The sequence below is a fragment of the Belonocnema kinseyi genome, chromosome 6 (genome assembly GCF_010883055.1).
Source record: "Belonocnema kinseyi isolate 2016_QV_RU_SX_M_011 chromosome 6, B_treatae_v1, whole genome shotgun sequence".
Classification (NCBI taxonomy): domain Eukaryota; kingdom Metazoa; phylum Arthropoda; class Insecta; order Hymenoptera; family Cynipidae; genus Belonocnema; species Belonocnema kinseyi.
In genome coordinates, this window is record NC_046662.1 from 7,754,256 (window position 1) to 7,773,423 (window position 19,168).

The 19,168-nt window shown below is 29.2% G+C and overlaps 1 protein-coding gene across 2 annotated transcripts; it reads left to right on the top strand.

The window, feature by feature from the left end:
- Window positions 1-8,186: 8,186 nt before the first annotated feature.
- On the top strand, window positions 8,187-17,018 carry LOC117174587 (targeting protein for Xklp2-A-like). Of its 2 annotated transcripts, XM_033363817.1 has the most exons (4): window positions 8,187-8,355; window positions 8,512-8,651; window positions 13,963-16,398; window positions 16,761-17,018. In XM_033363817.1, exons 2-4 carry the CDS (start codon window positions 8,580-8,582, stop codon window positions 16,761-16,763), a joined length of 2,511 nt encoding a protein of 836 aa, XP_033219708.1. In that variant the 5' UTR covers window positions 8,187-8,355; window positions 8,512-8,579; the 3' UTR covers window positions 16,764-17,018. The 2 variants fall into 2 exon arrangements, with proteins under 2 accessions (XP_033219708.1, XP_033219707.1); XM_033363816.1 differs by lacking the exon at window positions 16,761-17,018 and having other exon boundaries at window positions 13,963-16,494.
- Window positions 17,019-19,168: the final 2,150 nt, after the last annotated feature.

A 19,168-nucleotide genomic window follows, 5' to 3' on the forward strand; every position in this document is an offset into this window, starting at 1 on the left:
AACCTGAGTAAATTTGAGGAGCAGCTAGATCGTCATTGGTGAGGTAGGGAGAGCTCGGGTTCCTGCTCGTGCATTTTCGGCTTTACACGAGGCTGGGCTTCGCAGCATTTAACAGAGCCGATTCACCGACACACTACGTTTGAATGAGTCGCTCCCAGATGGGAGAGTGGTGGGGGCCGAAAAATCCCACGTTTCCGGAGACACTGCTCCTACGGCCTACCGTCACCTTAGACATTAAAAAAATGGTGTATCATAGAGAGTTGACAAATTGAGATTGAGGGATCAGAAGCAGGGCTAGGAACGTATAATACTCCAGGTACGGAGTTGTTTTCAGCTTCAGCAGCTGCGGGGCGCTGTCGATCACACGTGCCCGTTTCCCGCGTATTTTGAAATGACATAACAACTCTAATCGTTTTAATAGAAAATAAAAAGGGGCTATTAGGTATTTTCAATTCAACCATCAGCTAACTTCACGTTGTTAGAAGTTGAGAGGAAAACAAGGGATCAAATGCATAGAACAACTTTTTATTTCTTTAATATCTTTGTAATTAATAATCATAATTTTTTTATTTCATTAAGGCCATGTGATGAGTATAACAGCTGATCAAGTCAGCCCTAAGATCAATATTTTTTCACCCATATTGAAAAATAAAAGTTTGAATGAAGCGGAATTTTTTTTTCGGGAAATGTTAATAAATATTAAAAGATCATTTGTGGCTTTGCAAAGAGTTGGAGGAAGAAAAAAGTTTATTTATGCAAATAATGATTATCGACGAACACATTTAGATTTTACAGCAGAAGTTTGACTTTTAACTTCCTCTGACGGTAATCATGCAATCTGTTTTACCCACAGACCCCTAGAAGTTCGAAGTTGTCTACTCGCCGCGCTAGTGCTACTTTGACACAGCTGATACCAGACTGATACGTATGTCAGACCAAATACGTTTATTTGCATTTCAAGTGCAAACATTAGTTTTTCAATTATTTGTGCATAATGTTCGTGAGCTATTTTTGTTGTTTTGACACACTTTGATGAATATGAATCTAATAACTAGCCCATTGACAACATTGCAAATAGCTTGCAGGGTATGACGACAGCACGGTCGGTATTTCTCCAAAATAGTAACAAAAATAAAACTTTTTCACTATTCTAATTATTTAGCACCAGAGACAAATTCTTGCATGCCTTCTATTTATCGTTTAGACGTAAGTTGGGAAAGAAAAATTGAAGACCAGGTTTGGTCACGTGACCCTCTCGTCACATGGCCTTAAATAGTAATTAAAAATTAAAAACTATTTTTCAAATAAGCTTATATAGAAACAATTAGCTTTTACGAAGATATTAGCAAAATAGGGCAAAAATGTACTGAATCACATGCCTTTAGTCTCTTTTTCCACTCAGCAATCTACGAAGTGAAGTTAGCGGTTGATTGAATTGAAAATACCTAATTGAGAATGATTAAACTACCATACGCCACCTGGTGACAAAATCCAAACTAGAAGTAATAGGTACGATTTCAAAGATGCCTTTTAATTTTATGCATAAAAGTGTTTTAAAGATTTTTTTGGTAGAATTTAAAGTATTTATTGTATACTAGAAATAAGCCTTTATCGGAAACAAAGGATTTTAGATGGAATTTACATCTGATACAGTAAAAACATACATTTTTTTGACAGAAATATTTTTCTATAAAAGAAAAACAATTGTTGTGCAATTTATTGTACCTTGAAGCTGACCTTGAATCTGACCTTGGCGTTGACCTTCAAGGTTATTTCAAGCTCAACTTTTATTTTTCAAATTAAACCCCTATTTTTGACACCGCCAATTGAAAGAACACAAAATTTTACGTTTAGCGCATCAAGGTCATGTGACCCGATGGCCCTCGAGGTTTCGAGGTGGATTGACGAGACCCTCAATGGAGTTCGCCTCTGCAAGCCGGATGCACATAGGATTTTTTTGTGGGCTGATGAGAGCTACGATGGATCTCGCCTTAGTCGACTGCATCTGAATACAATGTTTAACTATTTTTTTTAAACGCATATTTTCGCTGATCATCCATATAGACCTTGTTTGAGTTTACACGCTCCTGGAATGACCCCGAAGGTCATCGGGTCACATGACTTTCATGAATATCTGAACGTGCAATTTTCCGTTCTTTCGATTGACGGTTTCAAAAATAGGGGTTTCCATTTGAAAAATAAAAGTTGACCATGAAATAACCTTAAAGGTCAACGCCAAAGTCAGCCTTAAGGCCACCATTCAGATCCTCGTCTAAAACCCTGAAACTTTTGTCTGAAACATTTCTCACGAAAACGCATATTTTCGCTGATCAGCCGTCTAGACCTTGTTTGAGTTTATACGACCCAAGAGCGTCTCATTGTACACAAGATGCCGTGCGGAGGAACTATCCACTCGACCCTAATGCGCACGCGCGCTGCTGCCGTAGGCCGAGCTGAACCGCGCGGCATTTTCAAATTTGTCAGACTGCTCCTGGCCCCGTATAATAGGCAACTTAGCAAAAAGTTATAGAGATAATAGAAGAATAGCAAATGGGCCATCCATAGATTTACTTTTATTTTAATTATAATTTTTTTCACGACTTTTTCTTTGAAATTCAAATTATGTTTAAGCTCACGTTCCCAAGCTAATCCGAATTTTTTAGGCAATTAATCGCTCCTTTTGGACTTCTTAATTTTGAAGACTAATAATATCTATATTTTCATCGAATATGTCCACGTAGACAAAATACAGGGTAGAGGGGGTCAAAAAGTGGTGAAAAATTGTCCACGTGGCATATGGATGGCCCCAAACACTAATACACAACCGCCATTATATCGTATGTTTGCCTTCTTTTTGATGAAATGTTTATATTCCGATTTATAAAAAATATATATATGTAACTATAATTATATAAAATAAATAATAAATAAATAAAACCCACAGATTTAATATAATGTATTTTTACTCTTTTATTTCTATTCATAATACATTTTTATACATGTATGTGTAATTTTGCAATTTGATAATCCGAAAATTGTCGATGTTTGAATAATAATTAATTATTAATAGTTATTTTCTGTCTTCACTGAAAATAATGACAACACTGATTCCCCGCCACCGAATTCACCAAATAATAAAAAAATTCAACCGCAACGCCCATTCCGTTCAATCCGAAAAAATAGACAAAAAAATCAAGCCAAGACACTAAAATCAATACCAAATGATGTACAGAAATCCGCTCTTAGAGAATGTATGCTTAATAATAATTTAAACAGACCTGTGTGTCCTACATTAAGCATATATTTAGATTATTTATACGCTCAGAAGTAATTAATTATTATTCAAACATCGGCAATCGTCTGATTACTAAATTGTAAAATCACACAAATATGTATAAAAATGTATTATATATAGAAATAAAAAGTTATTTCAGTTATCATTATATTAATTCTGTGGGCTTTATTTATTTATTATTTATTTTATATAATTTTTTTATAAATTGGAATATAAACATTTCATCAAAAAGAGATCAATCATACGACATAACGGTGGTTGTGTATTGGTGTTTGCTATTTTGCTATTAACTAAATAAATTTTTTGCTAAGCTGCCTATCATACGGGGCAAGGAGTAGTCTGACAAATTTGAAAATATCGTGTGGTTCAGCTCGGCCTACGGTTGCAGCGCTCGTGCGCATTAGGGTCGACTGGATGGATCCTCCGCACGGCATCTGGTGCGCAATGAGATGATCGTATACAACCCTGGAATGACTTCAAAGGTCATCGGGCCACATGACCTTGATGCATATCTAAACGTAAAATTTTGTATTCTTTCGATTAACGGTGTCAAAAATAGGGATTTCCATTTAAAAAATAAAACTTGACCTTGAGATAACCTTCATGGTCAACGCCAAGGTCAGCTTTAAGCTCACCATTCAGATCCTCATCCAAACCCTGAAACATTTCTCACGAAAACGCATATTTTCGCTGATAGGGGGGAGGGGGGGTGTCCGATACTTTTTGATGACCCTGTATATTAATTCAAGCTTATTTAAGCTAACAATGCATTAAAACTTACATGAAATAGTGAAATGATTGTTTTTTTTAAACCTTTTTGATAAAAATGTTGTTTTTTCACTGTATAGGGTGAAAATTCTATCTAAACCGATTTGTTTTTAATGAAAATTTGTTTCTAGTACTTAATCATTGTTTTAAACTTCACAAAACAATCTTAAAACACTTTTATGTAAAAATTAAAATACATCTTTAAAATTGTACCTACTCCTTCTAGTTCAAGTTTTCGGCACCAGGTGGCGAAATGATAGACCACCATTCCCAATACTTAAATTGTGTCGCGGATTATATGCCCTATCTATGACCCTTCTCCGCCCTGCATTTCATTATGAAAAAATAAATTTCCAATAAAAAAGTGTCAGAATTTATATTAAAAAAACAGCATTTTTAAGTCAAAACGACGAATTTTCGACAAATAAAAGTTTTTCCTCAAGAAAGAAATAAAAATTTGTCTCAATCGTTGAACCTTAAGCCCAAAAGACGAATTTTCTCTACAAAAATTGAATTTTCGAAAAAAATGACTCGCAAGTTTGAGCGCGCCTAGGGCGAGCAACTGTTGCCCCTCGCGCTTCACGCTCTATAGTATATTTATCTGGCGCCTCGCGCTCTACAATGTATTTCCCTCGAGCTCCGCGTTCTGTATTTGTATATTCCCCACATTTGTACGCAGATTTTGTTAAACTAAATGTAAAAGCATCGACAAAAGTAATTTAATGATAGTGAATTTTCTTTTGCTAAAGCTCCTTCGGCCTTAACGAACACATTGTCATCACGTATCTCGTGCTCCGCACTCGAATTTGTCCCTTAAATGGTTTCTCTGATCGATAAATGTATATTATTACAATTCATAACATGCATTGATATCAAAACACACGTAGTTTCATTCTCTCGTTTAAAAGACGCGCATTTTCAAAAAAAAAAATTGGTTGTCAAACATTTTATTGCAACTTCTGCCGTTTTTTCAAAAACTGAATTTGTACGTTTCCAATTTTATTTTTACAGTTTAAACGTTACACATACGATCTAGACATCATTCTTATCTTTTTATATCCCTACCCTCAGTGACTAACGAAACTTCGATTAGTGAAGGGTGCGGTCGGTGGGGGGGGGGGGGGGGGGAGTAGATTCAGCCGGGAGTAATAGCTGTTTGGTGTATTATGCTGAGAAGGTCACGATCCTTCAGCAGCGTTGTGTTAGCTGTATTTTTCATTTTACATTTTTTTTTATGCTATAAAAATTTGAAGTTTCGATTTTGCAAGAAACTTCAAAAAGTTATGATAATCTTTCAGGGCATTCAAAAACAAACATTTTTCTTCTTCTGACTTTTTTTCCTATCATGCGTTGTTTGGCTTCAAATGTTGATTTTCGTGTTTTTTTTTTAATTTTATAAATGCTATAAATCTGGTAAATTTTAGTTTTATAAAAAAATTGAATGGGATAAATTGCTCGTCTGTTTAAATACTATGACTATACGTACAGAAAATTTGTGTATCTTGAAAAAAAGTGATCTCAAAAATGTTCAAAATACGCTAACTTTTTGAATTTTCATCCAAAATGGCTGCCTAATGAACTTGACCTTTATTTTAGGATACTAAAAGAGTATACCAAAGGTCAATCCAATCTGTAAATTCTTTCGAAAGTTATCGTGCTAACCAGCCCTGTGCATCTCTCCATTTTTCCGCAACTGTCCTAAGTTGATTAGTTCTTAATATCTCCAGCGCGGCGCTAGTTGTCCCATCACTCCCTGTTTTTACATAGAAAGCAATGAGACTCAATCACTTTTTAAAATTTTTTAGTGATAAAAAAATGTTATTTCCATGCAAAAGATTCTTGAAATTAAAACAATGTTACTCATTTAACATTTAAAAATACTTTTCCAATTATTTTTTATGAATACTAAAGACAAAATATGATTTATATGATCTTACAATAATCCTGGCAAAGTGGAATATATCTTAGATTTGAATTTTAATCAAAAGTAAAATATGATTCTTCAAGTTTATTTTTGAAAACAAATAAAGACTATTATTAATGGAATGTTAAAAAAACCGGAGAAAAATTTGAATAGTACTAAGTTTAAACTTACCGTGTTAATACTCTCAGTTATGAATATATAATGGATACAATGTATTTCTAATTGAATTTAACTAAATTTGCATTCGAAACCATTTTATTTAATAATGTAATAAAAATTTTATTTTTAATGTTCTTTACATATTTTTATACTATATATTTATGAATACAAATTTAATTCAATTTCAATTACATTTTTCTCATTATATTCAATTGTGTAAGTACTCGCTAAACCCTTAATTATTAAGTTTGAACTTGTATACTATTAAAACATTTTTAACAAAACTATTTACATATTTTATTGATATAAATATTATTTACTGCGTTTTCAGATATAAAAAGGATTATATTTAACTTTTTATTCAAATTCAAATATGATATTCCATTTTACCAAGTTTATTGGGTGACGTTTTAATTCATGTTTTCCATTAGCATTTATATACTTCGCTTGGAAAATTGTTTTGAAATAGAAAATGAGTAACATTCTTTTCATTTCAATATTTTTTTACGAAAATAACATTTTGTTTATTAAAAAAAAAATAAAGTCGTCTACTCCCGTTGCTTACAATGCAAAAGCAGATAGTGATGGGACAACTAGCCCCGTGTTGAAGATATCAGGAACTAAAAACTTAGGACACTAAGGGATCGCCATTTTGTTTTCAAATGCACAGGGCTGGGGCTGACAAACTAAAAATCTACAGACACACGCACGCACACAGTCAGTCAGGCCAGCATATTCGTAAAAACCTGTTTTTCTTTGCCATAAACCAACCAAGTAGCTATAAATGAATACTATGAAAAATATTTATTCTAAGATTAATTAAAAACAGGCCTCCGTGGAAATGTACAAGAAAGAAGAACTGAGATATAGAACATATAGTTCGTATCTAGGTTCTCAACCAATCGAATAGGTCATCAAACAACAAAGTAGCTAGAAATGAATCGTATGAAAAATATTACTTCCACGATTAATCCAAAACAGGCCTCCGTGAAAAGGTACCCTTAGTTATCACTGCGCACTTAGGCAAAGATATTTATCTTTGACTTAGGGTACCTTTTCACGAAGGCCTTTCTTGAATTAATCGCGAAATTAATATTTTTCATATGATTCATTTCTAGGTACTTTGTTGGCTTATGGCAAATTTGATTGGTTGAGAACCTAGATACAAACTCGATGTGTCAAATTAATTCATCAGTTTAGTCAAATTCGACCTCCGTAAAAACGTACCCTTAGTGAGTTTTTCGATTTTTCGGTTCTGCTTTGGAAAGTATTACAGAAAATTATATACGCTTGGTATTAAAAATCTTTAAATTGTGAGAGTGTGTGACCTAATTTAAATTAAACTGAAGAAAAATATAAAAGATAATAAATAAATGCAAATTTCTCAGTGTTTTAATTTTGATAAAAGAGCTTTTGCATCCCAATTTCAGACAAGCGTTGCAACGTTTTAAAGCAGTAACGGACTTTAATGGAACATCTCTCTATTAAATGCCTTATAGAACTTATACAAATGGACAATAGGACATATATAGAGCCATATAAAATGTATAAAATTTCCATCACTTTATATGGTTATATATATCGTTTTTTTTTATTTCTATAGGTTTCTATAAGACATTTAATGGAGGAATTATTAGTATTATTTTTAGATACTAAAATTCAAATTTTTGCGGTATTCAAGGAACTTCTACAACTCAGCAATAGATGGCAAAACCGGGCCCGGAACGCAACATCTGTTAGCATCGTCAATCTAATATCCGAATGGTCCCGGGTTTAAAATGTAGTGATTTTTTGGCAAAATAAAATTATGGAAAACTGAAATTATGGACAAATGAATACTGTCCAAATGCATGAGTACGCTTGGGAAGACACAGAGACGTGTAAATAAACATTAAAATAATAACGGCACCTGAAATCAACGCGAATGTCTCTTTTTTAGTTTGTTCAACATATTCCTGGGGTATTTTGTGCACTTCTATTGCCAACATAATCTAGTTATCTTTCTTGTCCAATCACAGACTCTCACTCTCCTTTTAAACTTTGAAGCTGGATGGCCGTTGACAATGAGAAACTTGAAGACTCTCGAAGGTATCACTCGACGTGTTATTTTTCCTTCCAATTTAATTCTCGTGTTATATTTAATAAAATCAGTCTGACTTTTATAAATCGGAGATTGGACAAACTGATGTGCATGTGGTGTTTTTTCATGGTAAGTCTCAATCCAATCCTTTCACACGATTTAATGTACATATCAAGAAGATTGTAGCCTGTCGGGAAAGTTAATGCGATTCACTCGTGTCACGTTCATAATATGAGACAAAAGTGGACAAAGGTTGATCCTAAGTGAACTGTTTTGATGTTTCAGAAAATGTTATAAATCTCGGATACATCAAGTTAATTTAATTCAAGACAAATTGGTTTTATTTACAAAAGATGAGCGGCAAACGATCATTGATGGATGCTCTTGACGCTCCTCAATGGACGGATTTTACTTCCAGTCCTCAGGTCAGTAATTTATTTATTTCTTAAATAATTTTTGCAGAAAGTGAATATTAATTAAAATTGGCATATCTTGAAGCTGTTGTTGGATACATTTTTATTTTATTTATCAGGCTTAAGTTATAGGAGTCTTCGCTAAAAAGTTGTGAAATTTGGACTTATTTTTTTTTAATGGTTCTTTAAAAACGAACTGAAATTTTTTTTATTATTTCCCAACCAAAATATCACAAAATGCCAATTTAGAGACTAATCTTTTCATAATTTTGTTAAAAATTGTTCTTGGTTTAATTAATTTTTTTAGCTAAAAATGTAACTACAATTTTTTGTTAAAAAATTCCTTGATTCAATTTTTTTTTTATTTAGAACTAAAATATGTTTTCGTGGAAATAGGAGCCATTATTGCATTTTTCTACTACTACTTTTTTGTAATCGATTTTTTGTTGAAGAAAAATCATTTTAGTTGAAAAATTATCTCTGGTTTAATATTAAACTATTTTGTTAAAATGTCGCTTCTTTTGTTTGAAAATAACATTTTTCTACTAAAAAGTTTAATATTATATTTTTTGTTGAAAAGTTAATTATTTTTAATTCAAATTTTTTTTTAAGATTCCATCCTTAATGTTAGGAAAATCATTATTTCGTTAAAAATTTAACTAATTAGTTGAAAATTTAACTATTTAGTTCAAAATTTAACAATTATTTACAAATGTCATCTTTTTGTTTCAAAATTCAGCTATTTTTTGTTTAAAATTAAATTCTTTTTTCGTTGAAATATCAATAATTGCATTTTTCTCATACAACTTTTTAAAAAATTCATTCTTTATTGTTGAAAATTTATCTCTTTGGTTGAATATTAAACTTTTTTTTTGTAAAATTAATTATTTTTTTAAATTTAAATATTCTTATTTTTGTTGAAAAGGCATAATTTTTTTACAATCATCCTTCTTGATTGACAATTAATTTCTTTGGTTAAATATTTAACTGTTTCATTGAAAATTCGCCTTTTTTTGTTGGCAAATTCATTTTTGGCCCAAAATTATAATTTCCATTTTTGATTTAAAAAATGCGTCATGGTGGTAGAAAATTAATGTCCTTGGTTCAAAATTCACCTTTTTGGTTAAAAACTCTTTGCTTGAATTCAGCAGTTTTTTAATTTAAAATAAAAAAATTTTCTCCCTTTGAAATATCAAACATTGCATGTTTCTACTGCTACTTTTGCAAATAATAATTTTTTTGTTTTTTTTTGAGAATTAGACATTTTAGTTGAAAATTAAACTTTTTATTTTACAATTCAAGTATTCAATTGAAAATCTTGTTTTTTGGTAAAAAATTAATCTTTTTCTTTAGCAATTCAACTATTTGATTAAGCTTTAAGTTTGTTTTTATACAACAATTTTCTTAATATTCCATCCTTATTGGTAAATTAATTTGTTTGTTGAATATTTAACTATTTTATTGAAAATTGTTTTTTTTTTGTGTGGCAAATTAATTTTTTAATCTAACTTATAACTATTCCATTTTTTGTTCAAAAATTTGTCTTTGTGGTAGAAAATTAATCTCCTTGATTTAAAACTCATCTTTTTGTTTGAATTCAACTATTTTTGTATTTAACATTAATCTCTTTTTTCGTTGAAATATCAATAATTGCATTTTTCTAATACTACTTTTTCAAAAAATGTTTTTTTGATGAAGATGCAATCATTTTAGTTGAAATTTCAGCCCTGGTTAAATATTAAACTTTTTTTACCAAATTAATTTTTTCTTATATTGAACTGTTTGATTCAAAATTCGCTTTTTTTTTTTGCTAAAAAAATGTATCTCTTTAGTTAAATATTCGACTATTTTGTTGAAATTTCGCTTCGTTTTCTTAAAAACTAATTTTTTCAACTAAAAATTAAAATATTCAATTCTTGGTAGAAAATTAAGCTTTTTTCGTTTAATATTCAACTATTCGGTTGAGAATTTAATTAAATTGTTAAAAATTATATTTTTTTTATAGAAAATTAAACTTTTTGATTGACAATTCAACTATCAGTTTAAATATTATTTTGTTAAAAATTCGACAATTTTTATTAAAATCTCTTCTTTTTTTATTCAGAATTTAATTCTGGTTATAAATTTAATTATTTTATTGAAAATTCAACAATTTTGTTTAAAAATGCATCTTTATTGGATGAAAATTCATTTCTTTGTTTGAATATTCGACAAATTTATTGAAAATTCGTTTTTTGTTGTTTGTTAAAAATCGTATTTTTTTGTAGCAAATTAAACTTTTTGGTTGACAATTTAACTATTTGATTAAAATGTATTTATTTGGTTGAAAATTCGACAATTTTTATTAGATCCTCATTCTTTTTGGTTCAAAATTTAACTCTAGTTATAAATTTAATTATTTTATTGAAAATTTTAATAATTTTGTTAAAAATACATCATTGTTTGATTTAAATTCATTTCTTTGGCTAAATATACCACTGTTTCATTGAAAAATTGTTTTTTGTTTTTGTGAAAATAATTTTTTTAGCTTAAAATATAACTTCCATTTTTGGTTTAAAAAATTTAAGTTTTTTGATAATAATTTCAATTTTTTGTATTGAATGAACAACTGCCTGCTTGAAAATTCTGATGTTGGGTGCAAATTAATGTATTTTCACAAAAAGTCGTCTTTTTTTAATTCATTTGTTTCTTATTTAAAATTGACATTTTTTTCTTGAAATATCAGTAAATTTCGCTTCTTTTTCTTAAAAACTCATTTTTTCAACTGAAAATTTAAATATTCCATTTTTAGTTGAACATTAAGCTTTTTTATTTGAAAATTCAACTATTCGATTGAAAACTCATGTAATTTGTTGAAAATCGTATTTTTTGTAGCAAATTAAACTGTTTCTTGACATTTCTACTATTTGATTAAAAATGTTAATTATTTTTTTGAAAATTCAACACTTTTTTATAATAAAATTTTTTGGTTTAAAAATCAACCATTTGGTTTCAAAGTTTAATTAATTTGTGTAAAAATTTAATAAATATTGTTACATTCTTCCTTGTTGATTGAAAATTTTATTGATTTTTTTTTCTTTTTTGATAGAAAATTAATTATCTTAGCTGAAAATGTAACTATTCCATTTTTGGTTAAAAAATTCATCTGTGTGGTAGGAAATTTTTCTCCCTGGTTCAAAATTCATCTGTTTGGCTAAAAACTCTTTTTCGTTGAAATAAACTGTTTTTTTTTATTTAAAATTAAAATCATTTTTCATTGAAACATCAATGATTAAATTTTTCCAATACTATCCTTTTAGTTGAAAATTCATCCTTTCTTTGAATATTAAACTATTTTGTTGAATTTTCGTTTTTTTTTCTTGAAAACTAATTTTTTCAACTAAAAATTAAAATATTCCATTTTTGGTTAAAAATTAAGATTTTTTCTTTGAACATTCAACTGTTCACTTGAAAATCTTTAAATTGTTGAAAAATTTGTTTTTTTTTTGTAGCAAACTAAACTTTTTGCTTGGCAATCCAACTATTTGATTAAAATTTATTTGTTTAAAATTCAACAATTTTTTTCAAGGCGTCATCCTTTTTGGTTTAAACATCAACTTTTTGGTTAAAAATTTGATTAATTTGTTGAAAATTTAACAATTTTGTTAAAGTCTTCCTGGTTAGTTGAATATTTCATTGATTTTTTTTCTTTTTTGGTAGAAAATGAATTTTTTTAGCTGAAAATGTAACTATTCCATTATTAATTAAAAATTTCGTCTTTGTGGTAGAAAATTAGTCTTCTTGGTCAAAAATTCATCTTTTGCTTTAAAATTTATTTCTCTGCTTGAAAATTTTACTATTCGCGTGAAAATTAATGTATTTGATTGAAAAGTCGTCTACTTTGGTCGAATTAAACTATTTTTTTTTTATTTAAAATTAAAATATTTTTTCATCAAAATGTCAATCATTACATGTTTCTACTATTAAATTTTCAAAAAGATGTCAAAGATGTAAAAGAATAATCATTTTAGTCAAAAATTCATCTCTTTGGTTGAATATTAAAATATTTTGTTGAAATTTCGCTTGTTTTTCTTGAAAACTAATTTTTTCGACTAAAAATTTAAACATTTCATTTTTGGTTGAACATTAAGCTTTTTTATTTGAAAATTCAACTCAATGATAAAAAATTCATGGAATTTGTTGAAAATCGTATTTTTTGTAGCAAATTAAACTTTTTGTTGAAAATTCAACAATTTTTTTTCAAGATATTCTTTTTGGTTTGAGAATTAAATATTTGGTTAAAAATTTAATTAATTTATTGAAAATTTAAAATTTTTGTTAAAGTCTTCCTCGTTGCTTGAATGCTTTATTAATTTTCTTCTTTTTGTAGAAAATTAATTTCTTAGCTAAAAATGTAACTACTCCATTTTTAGTTAAACAAATGTGTCGTTGTTATAGAAAATTAGTATTTTTGATTGAAAATTAACCTTTTTGTTTAAAAATGTGTCATTTTGGTTTGAAAATTCGTCTACTCAGATTGAATTCAACTCTTTTTTATTTAAAATAAAAATATTTTTCATTGACATGTCAATCATCATATTTTCTTTCTATAATATTCTCAAAAATTAATTTTTTTAAAAGATAATTTTGGTTAAAAATTCATCTCTTTGTTAAATATCTCATTATTGGTTGAAAATTAAGCTATTTTATTTTTGAAAATTCAACTATTCGTTTGAAAATTTATTTAAATTATTGAAAATCGTATTTTTTGGTAGCAAATTGAACTTTTTAGCTGACAATTCATCTATTTGATTAAATATGTTTTTTTTTTGAAAATTCAACTATTTTTTTCAAGATATCTTTTTTGTTCTAAATACCAGTTATTTCGATATTGTCTGATTTTTTTTCTCTTTTGTAAAAAATTATTTTTTAGCCTAAAATTTAACTATTCCATTTTCGGTTAAGAATTTTGTCTGAATTCAATTTTTTCTTTTCAACTTTTTTTTTTTAAATAAAAATATTTTATTGAAATGTCAATCATTGTATTTTTCTACTGTTACATTTTCAAAAATTAATTTTTGTTATTAAATATTAATCATTTTACTTAAAAATGTATCTCTTTAGTTAAATATTAAACCATTTTATTGAAATTTAGCTTATTTTTCTTGAAAATTCATTTTTGTAAATTAAAAATACTAATATTCCATTTTTAGATAAAAATTAAATAAACCTAATCAACAGGACTAACTTTTCCATTAAATTTTTTTTTTCGATTCCCTTTTTCAAGCTTGTAAGAGACACTAAGTATGAGTAAATAACTATTCTATACTTGCATCTGTTTCAGGTGTCGGATGATTTCTTCAATCGACTGCACCTGGAGCATGAGCTAGAATATCATCAAAAGTTGCAAAAATATTCAGAAATACAGTTTTCATCAATGACAAGTGAGAGCGATTTTGAAGACGTGTTAGACAAAGTTCAAATAACCCCCGTGAAAGTGTTATCGCCCAGATCAAAAAATAATAAAGAAGAAAAACTGGAAACAACCGTCGGCGATCTTCTTTACGAAGCAATGAGCAATCTCGAACTTTCTTCAAAAAAAGGCCGTTTGAATAAAAGTACAGCCAATTCTTCGGACAATTTTAAGACACCAAAAATGCCTCCCAAAAGAATCACAAGATCGATGAGCGCAAAGAAGAATTGCGATGATTCTTTATCACGCGTTGCCTCTAAATTAAATATGAATGATACTGGACCTAAAACACCAGAGAAAACGGACAATCAGAACCTAAAAAACGATTCTAAAGAAACTGAAGACTCCAAAGAAAAGAAAGCGCCTTCAAGAATCGCCACTTCCTTCTCAGGTGATAAATTTCCATATTCTACCGATACAGAGAATAAAGAAAACGATCAAGGGAATAATACTTGTCTCTTTAAATCTTCTGAAACACATGCTATTGAAAAAGTGACTTTGAAGACTCAGAACCACAACGAGGTTGATTCAGGAATCGAAGTCTTGAAGGAAAAGAAGGTGCGTTCAAGAATCGTTACTTCTTTCTCGAATCCAGCTGGAAATCGCTCGACCAGTCGAGAAAAGACGGACCAGAAAAAGCAAGCAACAAGTATTACTGCTAAATCTTTAGAAACAAAAACTTGTCCCAAGCAGTCCTTGAAATCACAAAAGGTTGGCGAGACCGGTGCAGATGCATCCACACAAAAGCAAAAGAAACCTCTCTCTTCCAGAATCGTGACATCATTCGGTTCTACCAAATCCATCGGATCAACCAAGTCTGATATCACAGCTATCAAGCCACGACCTCATTTATTAAGTTCCCAGCTTCGCCGACACAGTTTATCCAAACAAAAACGGAACGAGCCCTACATCAGTTTGGCGGAAGCCGTTTCGAAATTTCAGAAGGGAACGCCAAAACGATTCCGCTCTGTTTCCACGAAAGGACTCAAGCCCGGTCCTGTGGCGGCACTGAAACAAGTCACTCTCAAAATCACTCGTCCAATTTCTCCCGCGCTAACCTCCAAAACGAGAGTCAGGCCAGTCAAGGCGCTCAGTCACGAAGAAAGAGAGAAATTGGAAATAGAAAAGGGCAGAAGCAGAATTATTAAAGCGAATCCGGTGCCGAAATCTAGCCTGAAAAAAGTTGAACCGACAAAGAAAGTGGAGAAAAAGCCGTTCACTGTGCCGGAACCGTTTCAGTTCAATTACAGAAAAATCCGACAGTTTTCTTCGTCGGAATCTTTGGCTTCGAAACAGCCGCGGAACTGTAACACAAATTCAAATCTCTACGAGGCCTTGAATCTCCGTGAACCGGTACAGAAGAAAGTGGTGCATGCTATCGTCTCGAGTGAGGATGAAAATTTAGCAGTCAAGGAAGAAGAATTGGGACATTTCGGAATTCCGACGGAGCCTTGCGGCAAACCGAAGAAATTCACGCGAACTTTGCCATTCAGTTTTGAAACGCGGAACAAGGAATTCCAGGACAAGAAAGAGCGGAAATTGAAACAGATTCAGTCGGAAGAGCTGAAGATGAAGAAAATGAAGGATTTTCATGCGAAACCAGCTCCCACGAGCCTCGTTTCCAGAGAACCGGGACCCATTAAAGGTAGAATGACTCCAAAAGCTAAGGAATCAACGACAGCTAAAAAGACGACTCTTTGTCCATTCAGCTTTGAAGAGAGGAACAAGCTTCTTCTAAAAAAGAAGGAGAATCTGATCAAGGAAACCCTGGAGAAGGACAAAAAGGCCCGGGAATTCCACGCGAATCCGGTGCCGGAATTTCGGCCCGTTTTTGTACGCGGCCGTTCCAGGGAGAATATAAAAATCGAGGAAAAGACTCCAGAGAAACAGAAAATCATTAAATCCTTGCAAGCAAAAACGCATCCGACTCATCTTCCTAAGAAGGAAATTGGCAATCAGGAGAATACTCAGTCGAAGAGTGTGAAATTTCTGCGTGCTCATAAATCGGAAACGAATCTGGATGATGCGCAATTGAATTTGAAGGGTAAAGGAAGTTCGCTGTCGGAATTAAACACGGACAAGAGAGCGAGAGAGCGAAAGGATTTTCAGGATAAATTGAGGCGAAAAGAAATGGCGGAGGAGGAACTTCGGAGGAGGGAAGAGGAGGAACGGCTGACTAGGGAAAAAGCGGAAACGGCTGAATTGCGGCGGATGGCGGAAGTAAAAGCGAGGCCGATGCCACAGTATAAACCTGTTTCTATTATTAAGTCCAGTAAGCCCTTGACCGACCCACATAGTCCTGATTGGGTACGCAAGAGTAAAGTATAGTTGTGACTTTTACTTTAATTTTTTATTATTATGAGATAAACGTGTTTAATCTGAAATATATTATTCAATGCTTGAAATAAATGCTTTTCTTTTTCGCACGCGATATAAAAACAAAAAATGGGAATTATATTAAAATTATAATTAAATTTTATACCGTGGTCCTAGTCTTTTTTTCTTTTTTGTTAAGTAAAAAGCAATTGCTTTTTTTGGAAAATGGGGAATTTTTTTTAGCGTGCTTAAATTTTGTTTAAACTCTGACATACAATTGAATAAGAATTGTTTATGAGTTGTAAAAGTACATTTATAATGATTTAAATGAAACTTTGTTTTCTCACTTTCAGTAATCTCACATTCAGCAGGATGGCGATTTGACCGGGAATTTATTTAAGAAGCCGGGAATTTACTTCTGACGGCAGTAAAATTTTAGTTTTTATTATTTAAATAATTTTGATAATTGAAAAAATATCTCTTCCAGGTCTGAATTATATTTATTTATATATAAAGAAGAAATATTTCTGAATTATAATGGAAAATTTTGTTGTATTGTTTTTTGCGAGTTCATCCTTTCTTAGTTAAAAATTCAGCTTCTTGGTTAAAATTTAAATTCTTTTGTTAAAAATTAATTTTTCAATTAGATTTTTAACAGAAAACTTAAATATTCTATTTTTGGTTGAAAATGTATACTTTTTACTTAAAAATTAAACTATGTGCATGCAAATTTAAGTAATTTGTGGGAAATTCGTGAAAAATCTTCTTTTCAAATGCTTTTTTTTAATTACAATGTTTCAGGTAAATATTTATCATTTCAGTTGAAAATTATTTTTTTAGCTCTGAATTTATCTATTTCATTTGTGAAAAAAAATTGATATTTTAGAGTTTAAAATTCAACAATTTTTTAATAAAAATTTGTCTTTTAATTGAAAATTCAACTACTTTGAAAATCTACGTATTTTTTTCATAATTCGATTTTCTTTTAGAAAAAATTGTTTTTTTTCTTTGAAAGAAAATCTTCTTACAAATGCTTTTTTTCTGTTGAAAATTAAAGTTTTTCAGTTAAATATTTATCATTTTAGTTCAACATTACTTTTTTTTAGCTGGAAATTTATCAATTTCATTTTTGATTGAAAGTTGATCTCTTTTCGTTCAAAATTCAACAATTTTTTGATAAAAATTTGTCTTTTTTAATTGAAATTTCAACTACTTTGAAAATCTAGGTATTTTTTCAATGATTCGATTTTCTTTTGAAGAAAATTATATTTTTCTTTCAAAGTTAATTTTATTCTTTAAATGCTTTTTTTTAATGAAAATTAAAGTATTTCAATTAAATATTTATCATTTTATTTTAAAGTTAATTTTTTGAGCTAAAAATTTATCAATTTCATTTTTTATTAAAATTTGATCTTTCGTTGTCTTTTTTAATTGAAAATTCAACTTCTTTGAAAATCTAGGTATTTTTTCATAATTCGATTTTCTTTTGGAGAAAATTATACATTTCTTTGAAAGTCAATCTTATTCTTTACACTTTTTTCTGTTCGAAATTAAAGTATTTTAGTTAATGCTTCATCATTTCAGTTCAAAAATTAATTTTTTCTCAAAAAATTTATCAATTTCATTTTCGATTGAAAATAAATCTTTTTTAGTTCAAAATTCAACAATTTTAATGAACATTTGTCTTTTTTAATTAAAAATTCAATTATCTCTTTGAAAAATCACATATTTTCTTAATAAATCGATTTTTTGTGGCAGAAAATTATATTTTTCTTCAAAAGTTAATCTTATTCATAAAAATGATTCTTTTCTGTTAACAATTAAAGTATTTCAGTTAAATATTTATCATCTCAAATGAAAAATAATTCTTTTAGCTGAAAATTTATCAATTTCATTTTTTATTGCAAGTTGATCTTTTTTCGTTCAAAATTCAACAATTTTTTTAAAGCAAATTTGTCTTTTTTAATTGAAAATTCAACTACTTTGAAAATCTAGGTATTTTTTTCATAATTCGATTTTCTTTTGGAGAAAATTATACATTTCTTTGAAAGTCAATCTTATTCTTTACACTTCTTTTCTGTTGGAAATTAAAGTATTTTAGTTAATGCTTCATCATTTCAGTTCAAAAATTAATTTTTTCTCAAAAAATTTATCAATTTCATTTTCGATTGAAAATAAATCTTTTTTAGTTCAAAATTCAACAATTTTAATGAACATTTGTATTTTTTAATTAAAAATTCAATTATTTCTTTGAAAAATCACATATTTTCTTAATAAATCGATTTTTTTGACAGAAAATTATATTTTTCTTCAAAAGTTAATCTTATTCATAAAAATGATTCTTTTCTGTTAACAATTAAAGTATTTCAGTTAAATATTTATCATCTCAAATGAAAATTAATTCTTTTAGCTGAAAATTTATCAACTTCATTTTTTATTGCAAGTTGATCTTTTTTCGTTCAAAATTCAACAATTTATTTTAAAGCAAATTTGTCGTTTTTAATTGAAAATTCAACTGCTTTAAAAATCTAGGTATTTTTTCATAATTCGATTTCCTTTTGGAGAAAATTATATATTTCTTTGAAAGTTAATCTTATTCTTTACAAATACTTTTTTTTCTGTTAGAAATTAAAGCATTTTAGTTAAATCTTCATCATTGCAGTTCAAAAATTAATTTTTTCTCAAAAAATTTATCAATTTCATTTTCGATTGAAAATAAATCTTTTTTAGTTCAAAATTCAACAATTTTAATGAACATTTG